The sequence below is a fragment of the Phalacrocorax aristotelis genome, chromosome 11 (genome assembly GCF_949628215.1).
Source record: "Phalacrocorax aristotelis chromosome 11, bGulAri2.1, whole genome shotgun sequence".
Taxonomy (NCBI): Eukaryota; Metazoa; Chordata; class Aves; order Suliformes; family Phalacrocoracidae; genus Phalacrocorax; species Phalacrocorax aristotelis.
In genome coordinates this window covers 23,620,627-23,638,906 of record NC_134286.1, presented here as the reverse complement: position 1 = coordinate 23,638,906, position 18,280 = coordinate 23,620,627, and the positions used below count along the sequence as shown (strand labels likewise).

The 18,280-nt window shown below is 56.9% G+C and overlaps 1 protein-coding gene across 1 annotated transcript; it reads left to right on the top strand.

Annotated features, from left to right (window-relative positions):
- Nucleotides 1–15,570: 15,570 nt before the first annotated feature.
- Nucleotides 15,571–17,224, top strand: LOC142063126 (brain-specific homeobox/POU domain protein 3). Its single transcript, XM_075106500.1, has 2 exons — nt 15,571–15,690; nt 16,319–17,224. Exons 1-2 carry the CDS (start codon nt 15,571–15,573, stop codon nt 17,222–17,224), a joined length of 1,026 nt encoding a protein of 341 aa, XP_074962601.1.
- Nucleotides 17,225–18,280: the final 1,056 nt, after the last annotated feature.

Here is an 18,280-nt window from a genome sequence, read left to right as displayed (position 1 = left end):
CTCTCACTACACCCCAACCCACAAGGTAGCTCGGGCTGGCACTGGGGCTCAGCTCAAGTCCAACAGCTGCCGTGGTGCTTCCCTTCTGCAGCTCAGTTTTGGGATGAGCCAGACAACCCTGGGGAGATGCCTTGTCCTTAGGCACACGCTCCAACAGGTACTGACCAGGCAGGTGGGATCTGAGCGCGAGCCCACTCTCACCTTGCTCTTCCCCACATGGATTTCCTTTTGCTATTTCCTAGCCTGCTGCAGGGCTGGAGCCTTCATTTCCTATTTTCCCTGTGATGTGTCCCACGAGGCAGCTACCTACCACGAGTCACATGCTGTCGTGTATCCTCTTGCGTGTCTCCTCAAAGGTCCCCTATAGGAAAGACTGAATGAGAAATCACTCCACTCAGAGCCTTCCTACCCGCTCTGCGCAACCCTGCAGCCATCCCTCTGCCATGTGGGCTGACGGGGGGAGGGAGACCTGAGTATAGGGGCCACGTGGATACGACAAGCTCTGCAGGACACACTGGGGAGCATCACTCAGAAACACCCCCATGGGACCGCCTCAGATAAGGCAAAATCTGTTAGCTCAGAACCAGTTTTGGCAGCGCAAGAGATTTGCAGAGATGGTGGGAGCTCTGGAGCCAGATTTACCATTTCTGGGACATCTGGTTAATATGGGTGCTGTCCCTGCATGGAGGGGCTTGGGAGGTGGCCATCCTCCAGCGTCCTGCCCTGTCCTCTGTGCCACTCCCCACTCCCCAAATAGCCTTTCATCTTCAAGGCTTTGCCCCAGCCTTAGATAAGGACCCGTGGAAGGAGACCAGCCAACAGCAAGTCCTCGGGGCAAGGAGGAGGGCAGCCCTCCACACGTGGAGGGGGTGCACTGAGGGCTCTGTGTCCATGGAGGCTGGAAGGACAGCAGCCCCCGCTTGCTGCAATGAGGATCCAATTAGGGCAGCGGGTGGAGAGGAGCCCTGCCCTTCTGCCTGGCGGAGAGGGGGATCACGCTGTCCCTGCAGGGGCCAACTGGCTCTCTGGTGCCCATTCTCAGGTGTGACACTGGGGAGGGAACAGCCGCTCGGTGCCACTGCTCTGCCGAGATCCAGCCACCATTCAGCCTCGGAAAACCACAAGGGTTACCAGTGGGTGGCATTTTACCACCAGCATGTCAAATGGTTTGAAAAATCATGGGGAAGATGGGGAATGGGTGAATCCAGACACCCCCAGACCTCAGGTCTGCCAGCACTGGCTCCCCTCCAGCCCTAAACACCTCGCTGGAGAGGACCTCTGGGCACAGAAGGGTTCAGGGGAGTCAGACTTCCTTCTAGTCCAGAGAGCAGGTCCTGACCTCGCCCATCTTCCTGCACGGCTGTGATGGAACAGTGAGTTGGTTGGTCCCATCCCGAGATGGGACATGTTTATATGTGGAGTTGGGGATGGTGTTGGTTCCCCTTGTGGGGGACCTGGCTTTGGAATCTAGGATGCTTGCAGGTGGCTGGGCAGCGTTAGGGCTCCTCTGGCTCCCCACGGTGCTCATGGCACCTGCCCTGATGTACATACCCATCTCCTCCTGTATCCTGCTGCTCCCTGCCCTCCTCATCCCTTAGGGGGTCCATGGGGGGTCTGCTGGGCACTGACACCTCCCCTAACCCCTACCTCTGTCTAGACAAGCAAATACTGTGAAGCCTTGAGTGCTTGTCTGTCCCACTCCTGTGGCAAGGGGAATAAGGTTCGTAGGGTTTCCCAGCGTGACGAAGGGAGGTCCCTGCTCACAGCTGCTGTGCCTGTTTTGTGTTGTTACAGCCAACGCCATTCAGCCACCAGGTGCTTATGAGCCATCCCCAGGAGATACACCCTACCTGAGGAGGTGTTGGGGAAGGATGTCACCACCCTACGTCCCCTCCATCACCACCCTCACAAGCTGCATGGAGAGTGAGGTCTGTGCAAGTGCTGGGGTAGGAAGGTATGAATTTGCCCTTTTCCCTGAATCCTCCAAAGAACTTGCAGTTGTATTGTCCACGACAGAGACCGAGTCTTTCCCCACTCATTGCCCTGAAACCAGACTTGGCTCTGGTTCTCTTTCTATCCCACGCTAAGTACATTGCCAGCACTGCCTTTGATGGAGAGACTCACCATTCCTTCTGTTCCAGGGCTGTCACAGCCTTCCACCTAGCCACTAGCAATGGCTTCATCTTCCCGGTCAGGTCTGGGCTCCCCCAGGCAGACGAGATGTCCTTCTTCCAGCTTCTGTCTCTCCTGTCTCTTCCTGTCTCCCAGGACCGAGGACCAGGGAGGCTGGGTCTGCTCCCCTGTTTCTCAACTGGCTTGACTTGGGAAGGGTGATCTGGTGTTTCACCACCTCCATCCTTGCTCCACCACCGTCTGGGCAGCAACGACCCCCTGGACCTGGGTACATGTGATATACATTTAAACTCACAAGCTGGTGGTGCCATGGCCATGTGGACTATGAGATGGAGGTGAGTGGTCCAAGACATCCAGGAACCGACCCTGGACCACCTGCTTTACAGCATAACTGGGATTCCCTCTGAGATGGAAACATTTGGGATGGGACATCTCTAGCTTTCAGGATCACACCTCCGTGTCCTGCCAAAAGCTGAGGAGGCAAAAAAGGCTCCAGTTCCTCCAGCACCTGTCAGACTCACCTTATAAGATTATTGCAGAGCTTCTCCCTCTGGGCGTAAGGACAATGTCCCAGCTTCCCATGCTGGGCTCCCACTTGGTTCCCCACACAGGGGAGGGGTAGGGGGAGAATCTTTATTGAAAGGAAAGGGGCTTCATTTGGACTAATTATTCTCAAACTGAGGTGGAGGAAGCCGTCATTTCAGCGCTTCCCTTTTTTTCCCCTCCTTTTACATTTGTTGTGTGTGTTTTTTAACACTCTGGCAATGGCTGAATATCACACAAGTGCCCTGTCAAGAGATATATTCAATAAACACTTGACACCCAAGCTCAGGAATACATGGCCCATGGCAAACATGAATTATTTAAATGGAAATCAAGATAATTTTGCTTCTAACTCAGAAAACCAAGACTCTCTCTTTCCTTCCTTATTTTCCCTCTCCTCATTTTCTTCCTGTTCTTTCTTTCTTTTTTCTTATCATTTCTTTCTTGTTCTTTCTTTTTCCCATTCTCTCTTTCTGGAAATCCTAACTGCATTAATTTCTAGGGAACTCCCGTTGCTGAATAAACCAAGGTGAGGACCAGAAGGAATCTCCTTGGGGTGAGGAAACAGTCTGCGAGGTTGTCCCCTGTGGCTGCTGTATCCCTTTGGCTAGGGCTCGCGAGCAGCGGGACCCCTGCGGCCGGGTGCCATTGCAGCCAGACATTGGATCATCCAGCCAAAACCCCACCTCTTAGTCAAGCGTGGCTTCTCTGGGAGAAGCAGGATGTCACAACTGGCCTTTGGGATTACTTTCCTGCATGACTGGGCCTTTCCTCTGCTCAAGTAAGTCTCCTGCTGGCTGTGGGAGTTGGTCAGGATGGGGTGGGCTTGTGGTAGGATGGGTTTGGGGTGCTGGGGTTGCATGGGCAGAGCTGCCTGGGGATCCCTGCTCTAGAAGGACCTGGGTTGGACTCATGAGACCAGGGATTAGCAGTAGGCTGAAGAGCTGAAAGACTGTAGAAGGACAGGGCCACAAAGTAGAAATTATAGTGACGACCAAGGCTAGAGGATAGGAAGGAACCTCTATTGCTACCCTTATTCATTACCTCCTTTCCCCTTCCTCTCTCTCCTTTCTTAGAAATGTGGCCTCAAGCTGATCAGCACCAGCTGGTACCAAAGGCATTGGCTCATGGCGTCTCTTCTCCAGCCTGGGACTGAATGGGATGCTGAAGCCCTGTTGTTTGCCAAGAAGAGCCAGGGGTGACTCTTAGGAAGGCTGTAGAAATGGGATGCCTTGACCAGAGCCGTGGACAGCAGAGGGGGCATTGTCCTGTTTCTTCCCACCATCTGGAAGGTCTCTTTCCAGCTCTTCATGGACTTCTCTTCCATAGACGACTTCTCCGCTGACTAATGACGTGGGCTGAGATTCTCCACCAAATCATGGTACAAGAAAGAACTTGAAGAGTTTGCCTCTGCACAGAAACATGCTGGCTTTTGATATGGTGCTCTGGCTTACAAAGGCATACAACACCCTTGAGCCCTCCGGGTACACAAGGGACGGTTCAGAATGGCACTTCTGGGCTACACAGGCTTTGAGGTGCACAGACACACGTAGCAATGCTGCTCCCGTCCGTGTCTGCAGTGCATTAGGAGCCACGGGGGGGTGCAAGATGGGTCAGAGGAGAAGCAACCCCACCAGCAGCCCACGGGGTCTCATCCACCGGGTCCTGGCAGACCCTGGTAGCAGGTAGGACAGCAAAGATGCTTTCCACAGCTTCCATGGCTGCTTTCATCCGGCCAAAGCTGTTAACTATTTTACGGCTCCTCTTCCTCTCCTCCCTGGTAACATTCCCCCTGGGTGGCAGTAGGCTCCAGCCAGCTCCATCCTTCCTTCCTCTCCCTTTCTCCAACCGTGCTGGCAATGCCGGAGTTCCCCTGCTCCTGGTGAATGGCCGCGGTTACTTGTGAGGTTGGGACTGGCTGTCAGCCAATCACAGCCCAGCAGCGGGGATCTAATAGCCCCGGCGCCAGCCATTTAAGAGGAAGGAGAATATAGGTCATCAGTGACATCATCTCTCGGAAAGATGGGGGGGGGGGGTGTTGAGAGGAGAGGGGGAAGCAATCGTTTAAATTTGGAGAGGAGCTAACTGGAAATTTGGGCCATCAGGAGAATAATGGGCCGAGAGGAAGAGACGGGGATATTAATAGAGCTGGTTTCTGTAAGAGCTGGAGCAAGCAGCAAGGGATAGAGAACCACAGAGAGCCTCCGCGTCGGCAGGCGTGTATGTGCCGGAGCAGGCTGGGAGTCCCCAGGGGCCCAGGAGCACCAGCCTGGATTCCTGCGTGGCCACACTGTGTGAAACCTCCCTCTGCACCCCAGAAGCCCAGCAGATTTCTCCTCCTCCTCCTCACCCGGTGGTCTTCCATCCCCCGTCCACCCCAACCTGACCGGCTGCCCTTGTGTCCCAGCCACAGCAACCCTGAGAAACCCCCGTGGGGTCATGGGGACCGGTGTGGAGCTTGGTGTGGGTCTCGCTCCTCTCTGCCCAGCCGCTGGTGCCATCTGAGCCCAGTTCCCTTCATCCCCAGCCCCGCAGTGTTTGCTGTGCAACACCCGCAGGCAAGTTTTGGTTGCATTTGTAGATGAAGATCCTTGACAGCCTCTCCCTGCTCACTCAACAGGGGCCCAGAGTGACCATGGTACCTCCATCCTCGGGGATGTTCAGACCTCACTGTATAAAGCCCTGAGCAACCTGCTCAAACTGGCCCTGCTTCAAACAGGGTGTTGGGCTGGACACCGCCATGTATCTCTTCCAAATCTGGGACTCTGTGCGCCTTCAAAGGGCAGAGGACTTGCAGACCACCCCTCCCGGGGCACGACTGGGACATCCTTTCCCAGAGCGCAGCACAGCTCTGCCTTACCCCATCTCCCTCACCGAGAGGTACATCTCAGAGCAGGGCTGTGTGTCTGGCTGAAGAGTGCTGGGGAACAGCCCTCCTGGGTGCCGAAACTCTCTTGGCAGCATCTTATGCTATCAGGGCACTCTCTGGAGTGGTTTGACTCGAACCAACTGGTACCCTGCGACAGCAAACTGGGAATGTCCTCGGGGCGTAGTGCAAGCCCCAGAAAGCAGCCGGCACAAGGGTGTCCAGCGGTGGGGACACAATCTGTTCCACGTTTTTCCACCTCTGGACCAAACACCCTTCACAGGTACATCTCATGCTCTTCACTCCTACCAAGCTCTCACTGTGCCTGGGCTGCGGCCACCTCAGTTAATTCCCCACCGCCCATGAGTCTCCGTGCTGCTGCAGGGCTTTGCTGCACCGCCTGGCGCTGCAACGGAGGAGGGCCGGAGAGGGAGAGGGGCAGCGCGGCCAGCTGAAAGAGATGCAGGAGCTGAATATGCATGAAGAGGGGAGGGAGGAGGGAAGGGAGTGTTCCCCTTGTTAAATATTTACCATCCCAGGCGGGTGATGTGATATTTCCTACCCTCTAGGAATTCCTAGGGACTGGCAGGGTTGACCAGAGAAGAAGAGGGGCTTTCTCCCAGCCGTATCTGAGCAGCAAAACCTTGTCCCTATGCCAGAGGCATTTGCGGTCCCAGGGGCACTGCTGTCCCTGGAAAGGTCTGACCTTTCAGGTGGGGCACGGAGGCAGTTAATCCTTTGCTTGCCAAGGCAGCTGGTGGTGCTGGGGTGGGCTTGGACAGGCTCCAGCAGAGCTGGCCAAAGCAGGGACCTGGGATTTCCTCCTGGAGGAAGAAGTGCTTCATTCCTTGTGGAAGTCTAGTGGGGCAGAGTTCATGAATTCACCTTTCCCTCTTTTGCAACCAAATCGCTAAGGCAGCCATTGTGGACTGTCTTCTGGGAGCTCTTCCTTCTTTGGCTGAAGGATGAGGTCAACCACCTCTTTGCTTTTCTTCACCAGCATCCTCCAGTGACCCCCAAATGCTGTGTATCAATACCTGCTGTTTGTTCCTGTGCCCGGGTAGAGCTGGTGTTACAGCTGGAGCTGCCCAGACACGTGGCGGGTCAATCATTTTTGGCCTGCCTGCAAGTAAAGTACTGCTAGCATTTTTTTTTTAAGAAAACAGTGCTACCTACTGTATTCTTTGGTTGCCTCGGGACCTGCGTCGGTTATTGTGGGTCTTAGTTGCTGTTTGTTGACCTCAATGTAGTTAACCGTGCTCACAGTGAGATCCCAACGAGCACTGCTGAATTCCCCCAAACCCACAGTCTCAAGGACAGTCCACTTGGCAGCCTCAGGGCATGACCAGAAATGCTTCGGTCGGTGGTTCTGCTTGGTAGAGGGGCAACAGGGGGTCACTCCATCTGTGATATCCAGGTCAGACTGGCCAGGAAAAAGAGAAGAAGGTTCCCAAGCTGAACAAAAATGCTCATTTGCCTCTTTGCTGCTAGGGGAGTCTTCCTGGTCACTACATGGGGCTTGCCTCATCTTTGGTAGCCTGTTCCTGGCTGCTGCGTCCCTTTTTTCCAGCTCTTAATTTCATGGTGTTTCGCAGAGGTAATGTTTTGAGGTCTTTGCTGCTAACTTCAGGAAGGGGGGCAGGACTTGCAGGTCCTGGTTGATGTGCTGAGCTCTAGAACTGCTTTCTGGCTGGAATTCAGGGAAATTGCTTAGAAAACGGAAGGGAGATGGTGGGAGCCGGGCTCCCCAGCTGGCTGGTGCCGCAGCCATTTGCTGCGCAGGAGTCACTGAACCAGCTCCCTGCTCCAGGAGGGAGGAGGGCAGGCAAATCTCGTTCCAACCTGGATTTTCCTGGTGGTGCAAATGTGCCCGAGACAGTGGCACACTGCAGAGGAAGAGATGCTCTACAGCCCCTTCCCACAGGCTCTGCCAAATTAATTGTGCTACAAATACACACAAATGAGGAAAGGGGTGTGAATATCCCCAGAACCAAAATGGTCCTCAAAGGGGATCATGTGAGGTGACTTTGCTTGCTCCTTCAGCATTTCATCAGGCAGCAGGATGAGTCTCCTGTGGCAGCAGAGACCCTTAAAAGAGAGGTCCCCTTACAACCAGGGAAGCCTCGTGCATATTTTCCCTCAGTTTTCCAAGCAAACTGAGCTGCTGAACTGTGCAAAGGGAACAACGTGAGCTGGGGCAGGTCCCCAAGTCAGGAAACAGGCTTTGTGAGCAGCTGAGCATCTCCCAGGGGCAGATTGCCTAACCACTTTGCTGTTCTCCTCTCGCCTGGGCTAAGGGATGCTTGTCTTCTTGGGAACAGAGCTGCCAGTGGCAAAAGCTGGAGTGGAAATATCCAGGAGCTGTGCAGTGTCAACCACTGATCTTCGGATGAGTTTTCAGGCTAGGCTGCGCTGCTGCATGGGGGACCAGGGCTGGATGTGGCTGCGGAGGGCAGGAGGGACCCGGTATGCCCGTCCCAAGGAGGAGAGTCAAGGGGTGTATGGGGCAGGGGTATGACCTCTTGCACCTCTCCTTACATCCCTCAGTCGTACCCAGGTCACTGAGTTTGTCCATTCTGCACATTAATAAAATAAGAAAAGCTGTAAGGGGCTGGGCTGGGGCTGGGCTGCACAAGCTGGGTGTGAACTTTGCAGCCCATCTCTGCTGCCCTTCCCACATCCCGTGTATCCCCATCCCGCTCACTATCCTGCAGCCAAGGTTTGGGCCAAGGCCAGACCCTCCTGTCACTGAAGGGCACCTTTGCACAGCCGCCGTGATCTAGGGCCGGGAGCTGCCCGGGGGCCACCACCTCCAAGCCATGGGCACAGCCGCGGCAACAGCAAAGACTGCTTTTCCTGCTGGAGTGCTGAGGAAAATGCCCCCTCTGAGGCACGGAAAGGGAAACTTGGGCTTCTTATGTAAAATCAAACTGTTGGTACAGGGGAAGAGCCCCTGTTTTCCAGTGGAAAGCACACGTTGCCACAGAACACAAGCGCACCCTAAAAGTGGGCTAAAACATACCCTTTGCAGCCTGCAGGGGCTTAAAACGAGCGTGCTTAGCACCGGTTACACAATAGAATGGGCTCAGGTACTCTCTGGCTGCAAATACATTTGATACACTGAAAGGGTTGCGGGAGCGTATCAGACAAAGTTCCTTACTTTGCTCAGGCAGCCTATCAAATATTTAACGGGCTGCCATAGGCAATTACATTAGAGGAGATAGTTAAACACCCCCTACCCTAGGGCACCCCCCTGCAATGTAAATCAAACAAATTGGACTCTTTTCACAATTGACACACACGATTTTACTTACTGTAAATAATTTAGTATTAAAAAGTCGAGCTACACTTTGCCCCATCTGGATTTTCTTTTCTCTTGCTCTCTCTCCTGCTCCGCAGAGCTGAGCAGCATGGACTCGGGGCTCCTAATGCAGTAGATGGAGTGGAGGAATTTTGCTGCCTGGGTGAGCTGTTAAAAGATTCCCATTTCCTAATGGAAGAAACCACACTCAGGAAACTTGTGAAGCTGCCCATTTAAAACAGCCAGAGATGTTCCCTGCCAGCTAACAAGGGATGGGAAAAATCCCTCCCTCCGGAAGGAGTTTAGTCTATCGCTGGTTGGCATCTCCTGGGGTCGTAGCAATCTCCCATAAAAGTTGGCTGAATGGTTGCACTTTTTAATTAAAAGCTATCTTTCACGATTAGGCTCAGCGGGGTTTTAATAAGGATATTTACAAGCTGGATTGCAGCGCTGGCCTGCACGGACAGTCTTTCTTTTACACCTAAAGTGCTAGACCTGCGCATTAAAATCCGCTGTGCTGTTCAGGCTAAGGAAGGGCTCTCGTCGTCATCAGGAGCTATTTCTGTATTCCTCTCCCAGCCTCCAGAAAAACAGGCATTTTTGAAAGCAAGATATTTTGAACCGCGACGTGACGTCTTTTCCTAACTCCAGCGCAGAATTTGGGCTCCCCTGAGTCTTCCGTAACGCCGCTGGTCGCCACGGAGTCGCGTGGGGCATCCCTTCGGCGTGTCGTGAGCGTGTGGTCGGTCTCACACCAAGTTTAAGTCAGCACAAGCACCCTGCGCGGGCGGAATGTGCTCCTCGATGCCATGGGCCTCTCTCAGAAGTCAGACAACTTAGAGAGTTTAGTTAAAACACGCTTGGGGCTTGATTTTCCTTTCCTGCACTCAAGCGGGTAATTTAAACCATCACCCGAACACAGCGCACGGGCCTCGGGCAGGTAGAGCCAGTTACACATTTTCTGACAAAACTAATTTTCATCAGAAAATGTCAATTCTGATGAGATCGAAGCATTTAATCCCCAAACATCTTAATTTTGACGGACGGACCCTCCCTGGGGTTTCCACAGATGGCGGCGGGCGGTGTCAGAGCTGCCAGGCGGCCGAGCAGGGCCGAGGAGACGTGCTAAGAGGAGCCGTGGCCCTGGGACAGCGAGGATGCTGCCGGAGGCCGGGCCGAGCTGCGGGCAGGGACTGGGACGGCTGCCGGTAGTGAGAACCATTGACTGTTTGGGGCTGGAGTGAAGTGTAAGCCTAAAATTTCCAGTGCACTAGAAATCCACTGTTTTTTGGCTACTTCCACCTGCTCAGGTCCTGGGACGGACCACAAGGAAAGGGGAGGGGGGAGAAGGGTCCCCTTACCTGTCACACTGACCAGATGGGGGGATACCCTCCACACGCTGATCTCCTCATCTCTGCATCGCCCCACACAACGTTTTCCAGGCAGTCAGCCCATACGGATGGGTAGCTGTCCCCCAGTGTCTCTGCCCACACTTTGGGGTGACACCCACTCTCGGCTGCCCACCGGCATCGACACCTTCACTGTCCCACCGCTGGAAGATGTGTCTGAGCTGGTACAGGGTGAGCCTGGGACAGCTGAGCCGGGCCTCCGCTGATGAGAAGAAAGTGGCAGCGGTCACCTGGGGACAGAGCCATTTCCAGCCAACACAGCTGTCTGCCCGGGAAGGGCCCCTGTGCTCCATCCTTCCACGGAAAGTCGTGTCCCTTCTCCACCGGATCCTCTCCCAGAGACCTGGAAAGCCCTGTCCCCTCTGCTCCGTGTTAGTGTTATGCTGGAAGCTGTTAATCGCTGCCAGCGGGTTTAATTGGTAGCTAGAACACACAGACCCCATTAAAGCCCACGAGGGTGCCAAAGGCTCTCATTCAGGCACAAATGAAGGAGCAATCAAACCCACTTAGGTAATAAAAACAGCTGGAGTCTGGAGGCAACTGCCTGAGGCACCAAACCACATGGCAGGCAGGACAATCCTCTAAAAAGTCTGCATTGAGCTGTCCTTTGATTGAAAACGTGGGGATTAGGCGGAGTGTTGCAAGATTTTATTGGTTAGAGACAGGAGGCCAGCCAGAGAAACTATGGGTCATCTTCAAAAAGCAACAGAGATGGAGTTTCCTGAACACAGACCTTGCTGGAGAGAGCCTCCAAGATTAGTTTCCAGTGGGAATGAGAAACGAGAGCATCTGAAGCACTGGCTGTAGGTGTCCTGATACCCACAATATCCCTGGGCCCTTTTGCTAATTTTTCGTGCCGCAGCAGATAACCACAGCATCTGACCATCACTAGGAGCGACGATAACGTGATGAGCTTTCTGGCTCTTCATTTCTGCGTGGGGATTTATCTCAGAAAGGATTCCCAAAGCCACCAGCCAGGCTGGGATGCCAGCTCTTGGCTTGGAAGCTGGGCTCCCCCCAGAAGGAGTTTGTTTTCAAAGGATTCAGATCATGAGGCTCTTTATTCAGTTTTTTTATTTGGTCTTAATAGAAGAGATCCTGGCTCTCCTCTCTTTTGTCCTGATTCTGGTGAAATACCTCCTGCTTCACAGATGGATAAGAGAGGGGAGTCTGGACTACTGCGTTGATGGAATGATCAGGGATGAAATCTAGTATACACGTGAAGAGACTACAGTGAGCATGGCAGAGCTGCCCCACATTACTCAAGAAAGCCAGAGCTGAGCACTGGCAATCACCTGGAAGTTTGGCCCATCCCTTGCAAAGCACATTCTCAAGATTCAGGAGTGCGAAGGGTTAAAGAAACAACTGGCACACCGTTGCTGTGAAAGTAATTTACATGTTAGTTATTATCGCTGCTGTAGAAACTTGGTGCTTTGCTCTGGTTTTGCACATCTTGGTTATAAGGCACCACTTTTTTCCCAAGCCAGGAGGAACCTGATAACTCCTGAGGCTTTGGGACAGTTGATACGGAGGGGACCCGCTCCCTCCCCTGCCGGGGGCAGCCCACAAATCCATGCAGGAGCTGGTAGGAGGACAGGTTCATCATGGAAGAGAGCTGGGAGGAGGTTCCTGCTGTCACCGTGGTGGCCTGCTGTGTCCCTGCTCGTGCACGGACGTGTGCCTATGCGCGGTGTCCGTGCTCGCGTGTGCAGAGGTGCCTTCGGGGATCCTACCCTGAGGACCTCTTGCTCAAAAAAGTTTGTTGGCAAGGTAAAGCAAATCAGGAGCTGGATGCTCAGGGGTGTGACGAGGAGAGAGTCAAAGGGTGGAGGCCTGGCTGTTTGGAAAAGAGGTCTGCTGAGCTCTGATGCACAAGGGAATGAAAGGGAGGGAATGCCATTTACTTCATCTGTTTCTTATCTAATTTTCCTAGAGGAGCACCCAAGACCCAAGGCTAGTTGGGTCTTTGGGCTGGCCTGGCAGAGCTGTTCCGCTGCTCCAGCAACCATTTCTGTGGTTGCAAGTGTGGAAGACGAGATCAGAAATGGCTTCGTGCACTAGAAAATGTGTTTCTGCACTTCCTGCTGAGCTCGCTAGCCTTGTGCTGTGCTCGGGGGTCTCGGTTCATTCAGGTCCTGAGCTTCCTGGAGGTGCAGAAAACCAGCTGCTGAGCCCCTCAAAGAGGAGACTCTCATCTGATTTCCCCCTGCTCCAGCTGACTCTGAGAGATGTGCAGAAGAGGAGCGTGCCCAGGTCTAATCCCAGAGTCCCCAACCTCCTGGGCGCGTTCTGGGGCAGTCTGGAGTCAGTTCCTTGCAGCAAAGTGCAGCTCGGGACAAGGTTTGCTTCCCTGGGGAGAGTTAAATCCAGGCCTAGGAACTGCTTTCTGCAACCTTCCTTCTCTGAGCTGCTGAAATGCAGAGAGCGAGGAGAAAGAAGATAGAGGGGTCACCAAGAAGAGCCCAGCAAAAGAAATTATGAAATACCCTGACAAAAGCTTCTGGCTGCCATGAGAGAGTTAACAAACCCAGGGGCTGTCAGCTGAAGGGGAGACAGAGTGCCTGGGCCCACTGCAGAGCACCCAGGAGGGACAATTCCCCTTTGCAGTAATTCTGCCTGAGTCCCCGTTGTACAGAAAGCTTCCAGTGAACCTCCCTGGCAGCCGCTCTCCTCTGCCCATCACCTGATGCTGCAATCTCTCCGCAAGCAGCAGAGGGGAGACCATGACTCAGAGAGCTGTGCTGATGGAAAGCAGAAGGGGAAGAGGCTTCAGAGCTCCTGCCTGCTCTTGCCTGTGGGTAGTCAGAGGCACGGCACGTTGGCGGGCCGCGCTGCTGGGCCCGGTGGCCTCTGGCACATGTAGGATGCTTTAATGAACAGGAAGGGCAGCCTGGACCATGGTGTGTAGGCACTGCTCGTTGACCCTCTCCCACCTCTCAGGCCACCAGGGACGGGGCTTTCCTGGCCGCACCAGAGTGCCGATGCCGTTCTTCCCCCAGGCAGACCACTCCAGAGTCAGGATTCGGCCCCCTGTGGCCTCTCCTCCGTCCCTCCGCACGAGCGATGCGCTACACGGCTCTAGTGCAGAGACCTTCTTGCTGCAGAAGCGTCTCTGGTGATGGTGCCTGAGTCTGGGCAGCAACGCAGGTGGTGGTGGTTGCTTTCAAAGCTGTTGGTGCTCTGGCCTTTCCCTATGCATATCCAGACCTGGAGAACCACCTTTTGGGGGACACTTCAGCCTCTCGGGTCAGGCTGCGATGAGGTCGAGATTCTCCTTTCCTTGGGACTCTGCTGCCCCTGCCTGACCCAAGGACCCCCGTGAGAAGGGACATCTCAGAGGATGCCATGTGCAGGCTCTGCAGAGAAGAGGGTGGGTGGGAGAGGGGCCAGGAAGGCGGGTAATAACCCTGCCTGCTAAAACAACTGCACCGTGTAAAATCATCCTTAAAATGCATTGCTGGGGATGCATTTTCTGGGCTGGATAAAAACACACCGTTCCCTTGAGAAGGGGTTTGCTCTGAGCATGACCGAGCACCCTCCTACCCTCCATCAGCGCCGTGGCCGCCATCCCCCTCTCCAGCAGATGCGGGGGTCCCCCTCCATGGGTCCCCCTGCTCCGGGCTGACGGTGCTGCTGTGTGTCACACTTCTCGCCCGCCTTTCTGCAGCCGGAGCAGCCGGGGGGCTGCGAAGCACCCCTCCATCCAGCACGCAAGCACCAAACTTCACCTCCGCACCTTTTTTGCAGCGGCAGGATGCGGGCTTGGCAGCAGGCAGGGACGGGAGGGAGGGAAACGCCACGGGGCCACATGGAAATTCATACGGGTGGGTAAGTGGGGAGGCAGAAGGACTGTCAGACAGCGATGGGCTGGAGAGGGGAGGCTGGAGAGGTTGCAGAGAGGCAGACAGATGGATGTGGAGCTCGTGGGATACTGCTGGCAGGAGAGTTTGGGTACCTGAGCCAGGTAGCTCCATCGAAAGAGGGCAAAAATAAAGTTGGTGAAACTATTCTTTATTTTGTTTTTCTTACAGATTTTAACCCAAGGTACTTTTTCCCTTTGGAAAGCAAGAACAGGGGTCGGGAAGGCTCTGGTTCACACTCGGGCTCAGATCTGCTCTGGTCCCCAAATCGCCCCGGGGGGGAGCCAGCCCGGGGTGGCGGGCAGGGCTGGGCAGGGGTCGGGCAGGGGTCGGGCAGGGGTTGGGCAGGGCGGGCAGGGGTCGGGCAGGGGTCCGGCGGGGGTCCGGCAGAGGCCGGGCAGGGACCGGGCAGGGGCCAGGCAGGGGCCGCGCAGGGCGGGCAGGGGTCCGGCGGGGGTCCGGCGGGGGTGGGCAGGGGCCGGGCAGGGGCTGGGCAGGGGCCGGGCAGGGGTCGGGCAGGGGCTGGGCAGGGGCTGGGCAGCGGCCGGGCAGGGGCTGGGCAGGGGTCGGGCAGGGGTTGGGCAGGTCGGGCAGGGGTCGGGCAGGGGTCCGGCGGGGGTCCGGCGTGGGTGGGCAGGGGCCGGGCAGGGACCGGGCAGGGGCCGCGCAGGGCGGGCAGGGGCCGGGCAGGGGCTGGGCAGGGGCCGGGCAGGGGCCGGGCAGGGGTCGGGCAGGGGCTGGGCAGGGGCTGGGCAGGGGCCGGGCAGGGGTCGGGCAGGGGCTGGGCAGGGGCTGGGCAGGGGCCGGGCAGGGGCTGGGCAGGGGTCGGGCAGGGGTTGGGCAGGTCGGGCAGGGGTCGGGCAGGGGTCCGGCGGGGGTCCGGCGTGGGTGGGCAGGGGCCGGGCAGGGACCGGGCAGGGGCCGCGCAGGGCGGGCAGGGGTCGGGCAGGGGCTGGGCAGGGGCCGGGCAGGGCCGAGCGGGAGGGTGCAGCCGGGGCTCCCCCCGACCACGGGGCTGCTCGACGGCGGCGTCCCAGGGCAGGAGCGGGGCTCGGCGGCCGCAGCCCCCCGCCCCCACCCCCGCCGCCGGCGGTGCGGGCTAGAGGGACCCCGAAGCGCCCCCCCCACCCATCCCCGCGATGGAGGGGTGCCCCGGGGGGGTTCGGGAGAGCGGCGCACCGGCGGGGACCCCCGGGGCTGCGCAGTGCCGGGGCTGGGGGTCTGGGGGTGTGAGCCCCTGTTTTGGGGGGGTCGGGGGTACAACCGGGGGGGGGGGGGTGTGAGCTCACTGCCCGGGGGCGGGCGGTGGGAGGGGCCTCCCGAAACCCGTCCAATGAGCGGGCGGGGGGGCGGGGGGGCCGGGCTATAATGCCATTGATGCCGGGCGGCGGAGCCAGACAATACCGCGCCCCCGGAGCCGGGCTGCCCGGAGCGCCCCTGCCCCGCTCCTCTCCCACCATGATGTCCATGAACAGCAAGCAGGCGTTCAGCATGCACCCCATCCTGCACGAGCCCAAGTACCCCCACCTGCACACAAGCTCCGAAGCCATCCGCAGAGCCTGCCTGCCCGCCCCCCAGGTAAGCCGCACCTCGGCGGGGCTCCGCGCTGCCCCCAACACCACCCCAACATCCCCACCCCGCGTGGGTTTCGGGGTGTCCGCACCCGCGGACCGCCCTGCGCTGCGCCCTCCCCAACTTTCTTAGGGAACCGACGGTTTCCGTCTGGGTTTGGCTTTTGGGGGGTCCCCTCCTTCCTCCCGGGCGGTTGGTCCGGCGGGCTGGGGGCTGTCCCTGCCGCCGGGGGGTGCTCGGAGCGGGGAGGGGGGCTGGGGGAGCCGGGGGCAGAGCTGGGGGGTCCGTCCCGGGTTGGGAGGGAGCAGCCGTCCTGCCCAAGCTGGCCGTGCCAGCCGGCGCAGCAAAGGCTCTGCGGGACCCCCGGCGGCTCCCCCCGCTCTGCGGCTGCCGTCTTTTTTGGGGAGGTGGCCCTGGAGGGACGGGGGGGGGCCCGGGGGCCGGCACCCTGCTCCTGGCCCTTTCATTTAGCGGGGGGAGCTGGGCTGAGCCTCGGTTCATCCCAGCTGTCCCAGGCACCGCTGGAGGGGCAGAGCGGGATCTCCGTAGCGGTGCTTTCCTTTTAATCCTCTCCTGCTCTTTTGGTTTGTTTTTGCTCCCACTTTTACCACCCCACCCTCCCGCTTCCAACCAGATCCAGGGTAACATTTTTGCGGGCTTTGATGAGACCTTGCTGCGGGGTGCTGAGGCTCTGGCCGCTGTGGATATAGTATCGCAGAAAACCCACCCCTTCAAGCCGGATGCCACCTACCACACCATGAGCAGCGTGTCCTGCACTCCTACCTCGTCCTCCGTCCACCTGCACCACCCGTCCGTGCTGACCACGCACCATCCCCACCACCACCACCACCAGCCCTCCCAGGGCCTGGATGGCGAGCTCCTGGACCACCTCAACTCCGCTCTCCCACTCGGAGGGGTGCCGGGCCCGGACGTGGGCTCCACACCTTCGCACCCTCACTCCCACATGTCGGCCATCAACCACATGGCCCACCACTCCCAGCCTATGAACATGTCCCACCCCCACGGCCTCGCTTCCCACGCTGTCATCTCCGGCCCCGAGACGGAGACGGACCCCCGGGAGCTGGAATCCTTCGCCGAGCGGTTCAAGCAGCGGAGGATCAAGCTGGGGGTGACCCAGGCGGACGTGGGCTCCGCATTGGCCAACCTGAAGATCCCGGGGGTGGGCTGCCTTAGCCAAAGCACAATCTGCAGGTTTGAGTCCCTCACCTTGTCCCACAACAACATGGTGGCCCTCAAGCCCATCCTGGAAGCGTGGCTGGAGGAGGCCGAGCGGGCTCAGAGGGAGAAAATGACCAAACCTGAGATCTACACGGGGGGTGACAAGAAACGCAAGCGCACCTCCATCGCTGCCCCCGAAAAGCGGTCGCTGGAGGCCTATTTCGCCGTGCAGCCACGGCCCTCCTCAGAGAAAATCGCTGCCATCGCCGAGAAGTTAGACTTGAAGAAGAACGTGGTGCGGGTCTGGTTTTGCAATCAGAGACAGAAGCAGAAAAGGATGAAATTTTCTGCCACCTACTAAAGAAGGGGCTGGGAGGGCAGTGGGGGGGGGGGGAGCGTGCCTGCCCCCCCCATCCGGCCCACCATGGTCCTGGCCCCTGGTCCCTCCAAAACAGGCTGGGTTTGGGGTTGTTGGCTTTTTTCTTTTTGTTTGTTTGTTTAAAAAAAAAAATTGGTGGGGGAAAAAAAAAAAAGATAAAATAAACCTTAAAGGGAAAAACCTGCCCAAAGCAAAGCGAACAGTTTGGTGCCTGCTCCTCACCCCCCCAGCGAGGTGGCCCCCGCTTGTACGACTGGTACAGACTGCTTTCGTAGGTAAAGCTGGAAAAAAGATGGAGAAAAAGGAAAAGACAAAACGAAAGGCCAAGGGGGGAAGTTTCGGGGTGCCCGGAGTCAGGGCAGCAGCAGCGAAAGCCTGACAGGTCTTTGTTGCAGCTCCTCGCCCCGGGTCGCCTGGGCAGGCGGGGGCCGCGGCACCGCTCTCCCCTCGGTGCCCGGTCCTCTGCTTTTAAAAAATTAAAAAAAAAAAAAAAGAAAAAAAGAAAACAAATCAGAAAGAAAACGAGCTTGAAGCCGCCCCGGACGGCTGTAAATATGGAGGTGCCGGCCCGCGCTCCCCGCGCTCGCTGCCAGGGTCCCCGCGCACACACATGCACACACACGCACTTGCATGGTTTTGTTCGCTCTCCCCTGCCCCCAGCAAACCCATCGCATTTTTGCAATAACGTTTCTGTTTCTACCTCATCGGCTAAATTAAAAAAGAAAGGAAAAAAAAAATTAAAAAGAAAGGATTTTAAAAAAAAGAGAAAATAATTTAAAAAAAAGAAAAAAAAATTGGCACGTCCCTGGAGTCACGGTTTGTTCGGGGAAAATGGAGATTTATTTTGCTTTGGTTTCACTCAAACTGTTCGATATTCGTATGATTTTACTGTAAAAAAGAAAAAAATACCCTACGCTTCGACAATCAAGTCATTCGGGCTGACGGGAGCGGCCCGGCAGCCCCGGCCCTCGCGGGCGGCTGCGGGCGGGTGGGAGCTCGGCACTTTCTAAGGCAAGAATACTCTTCTTTTTTTTTGTT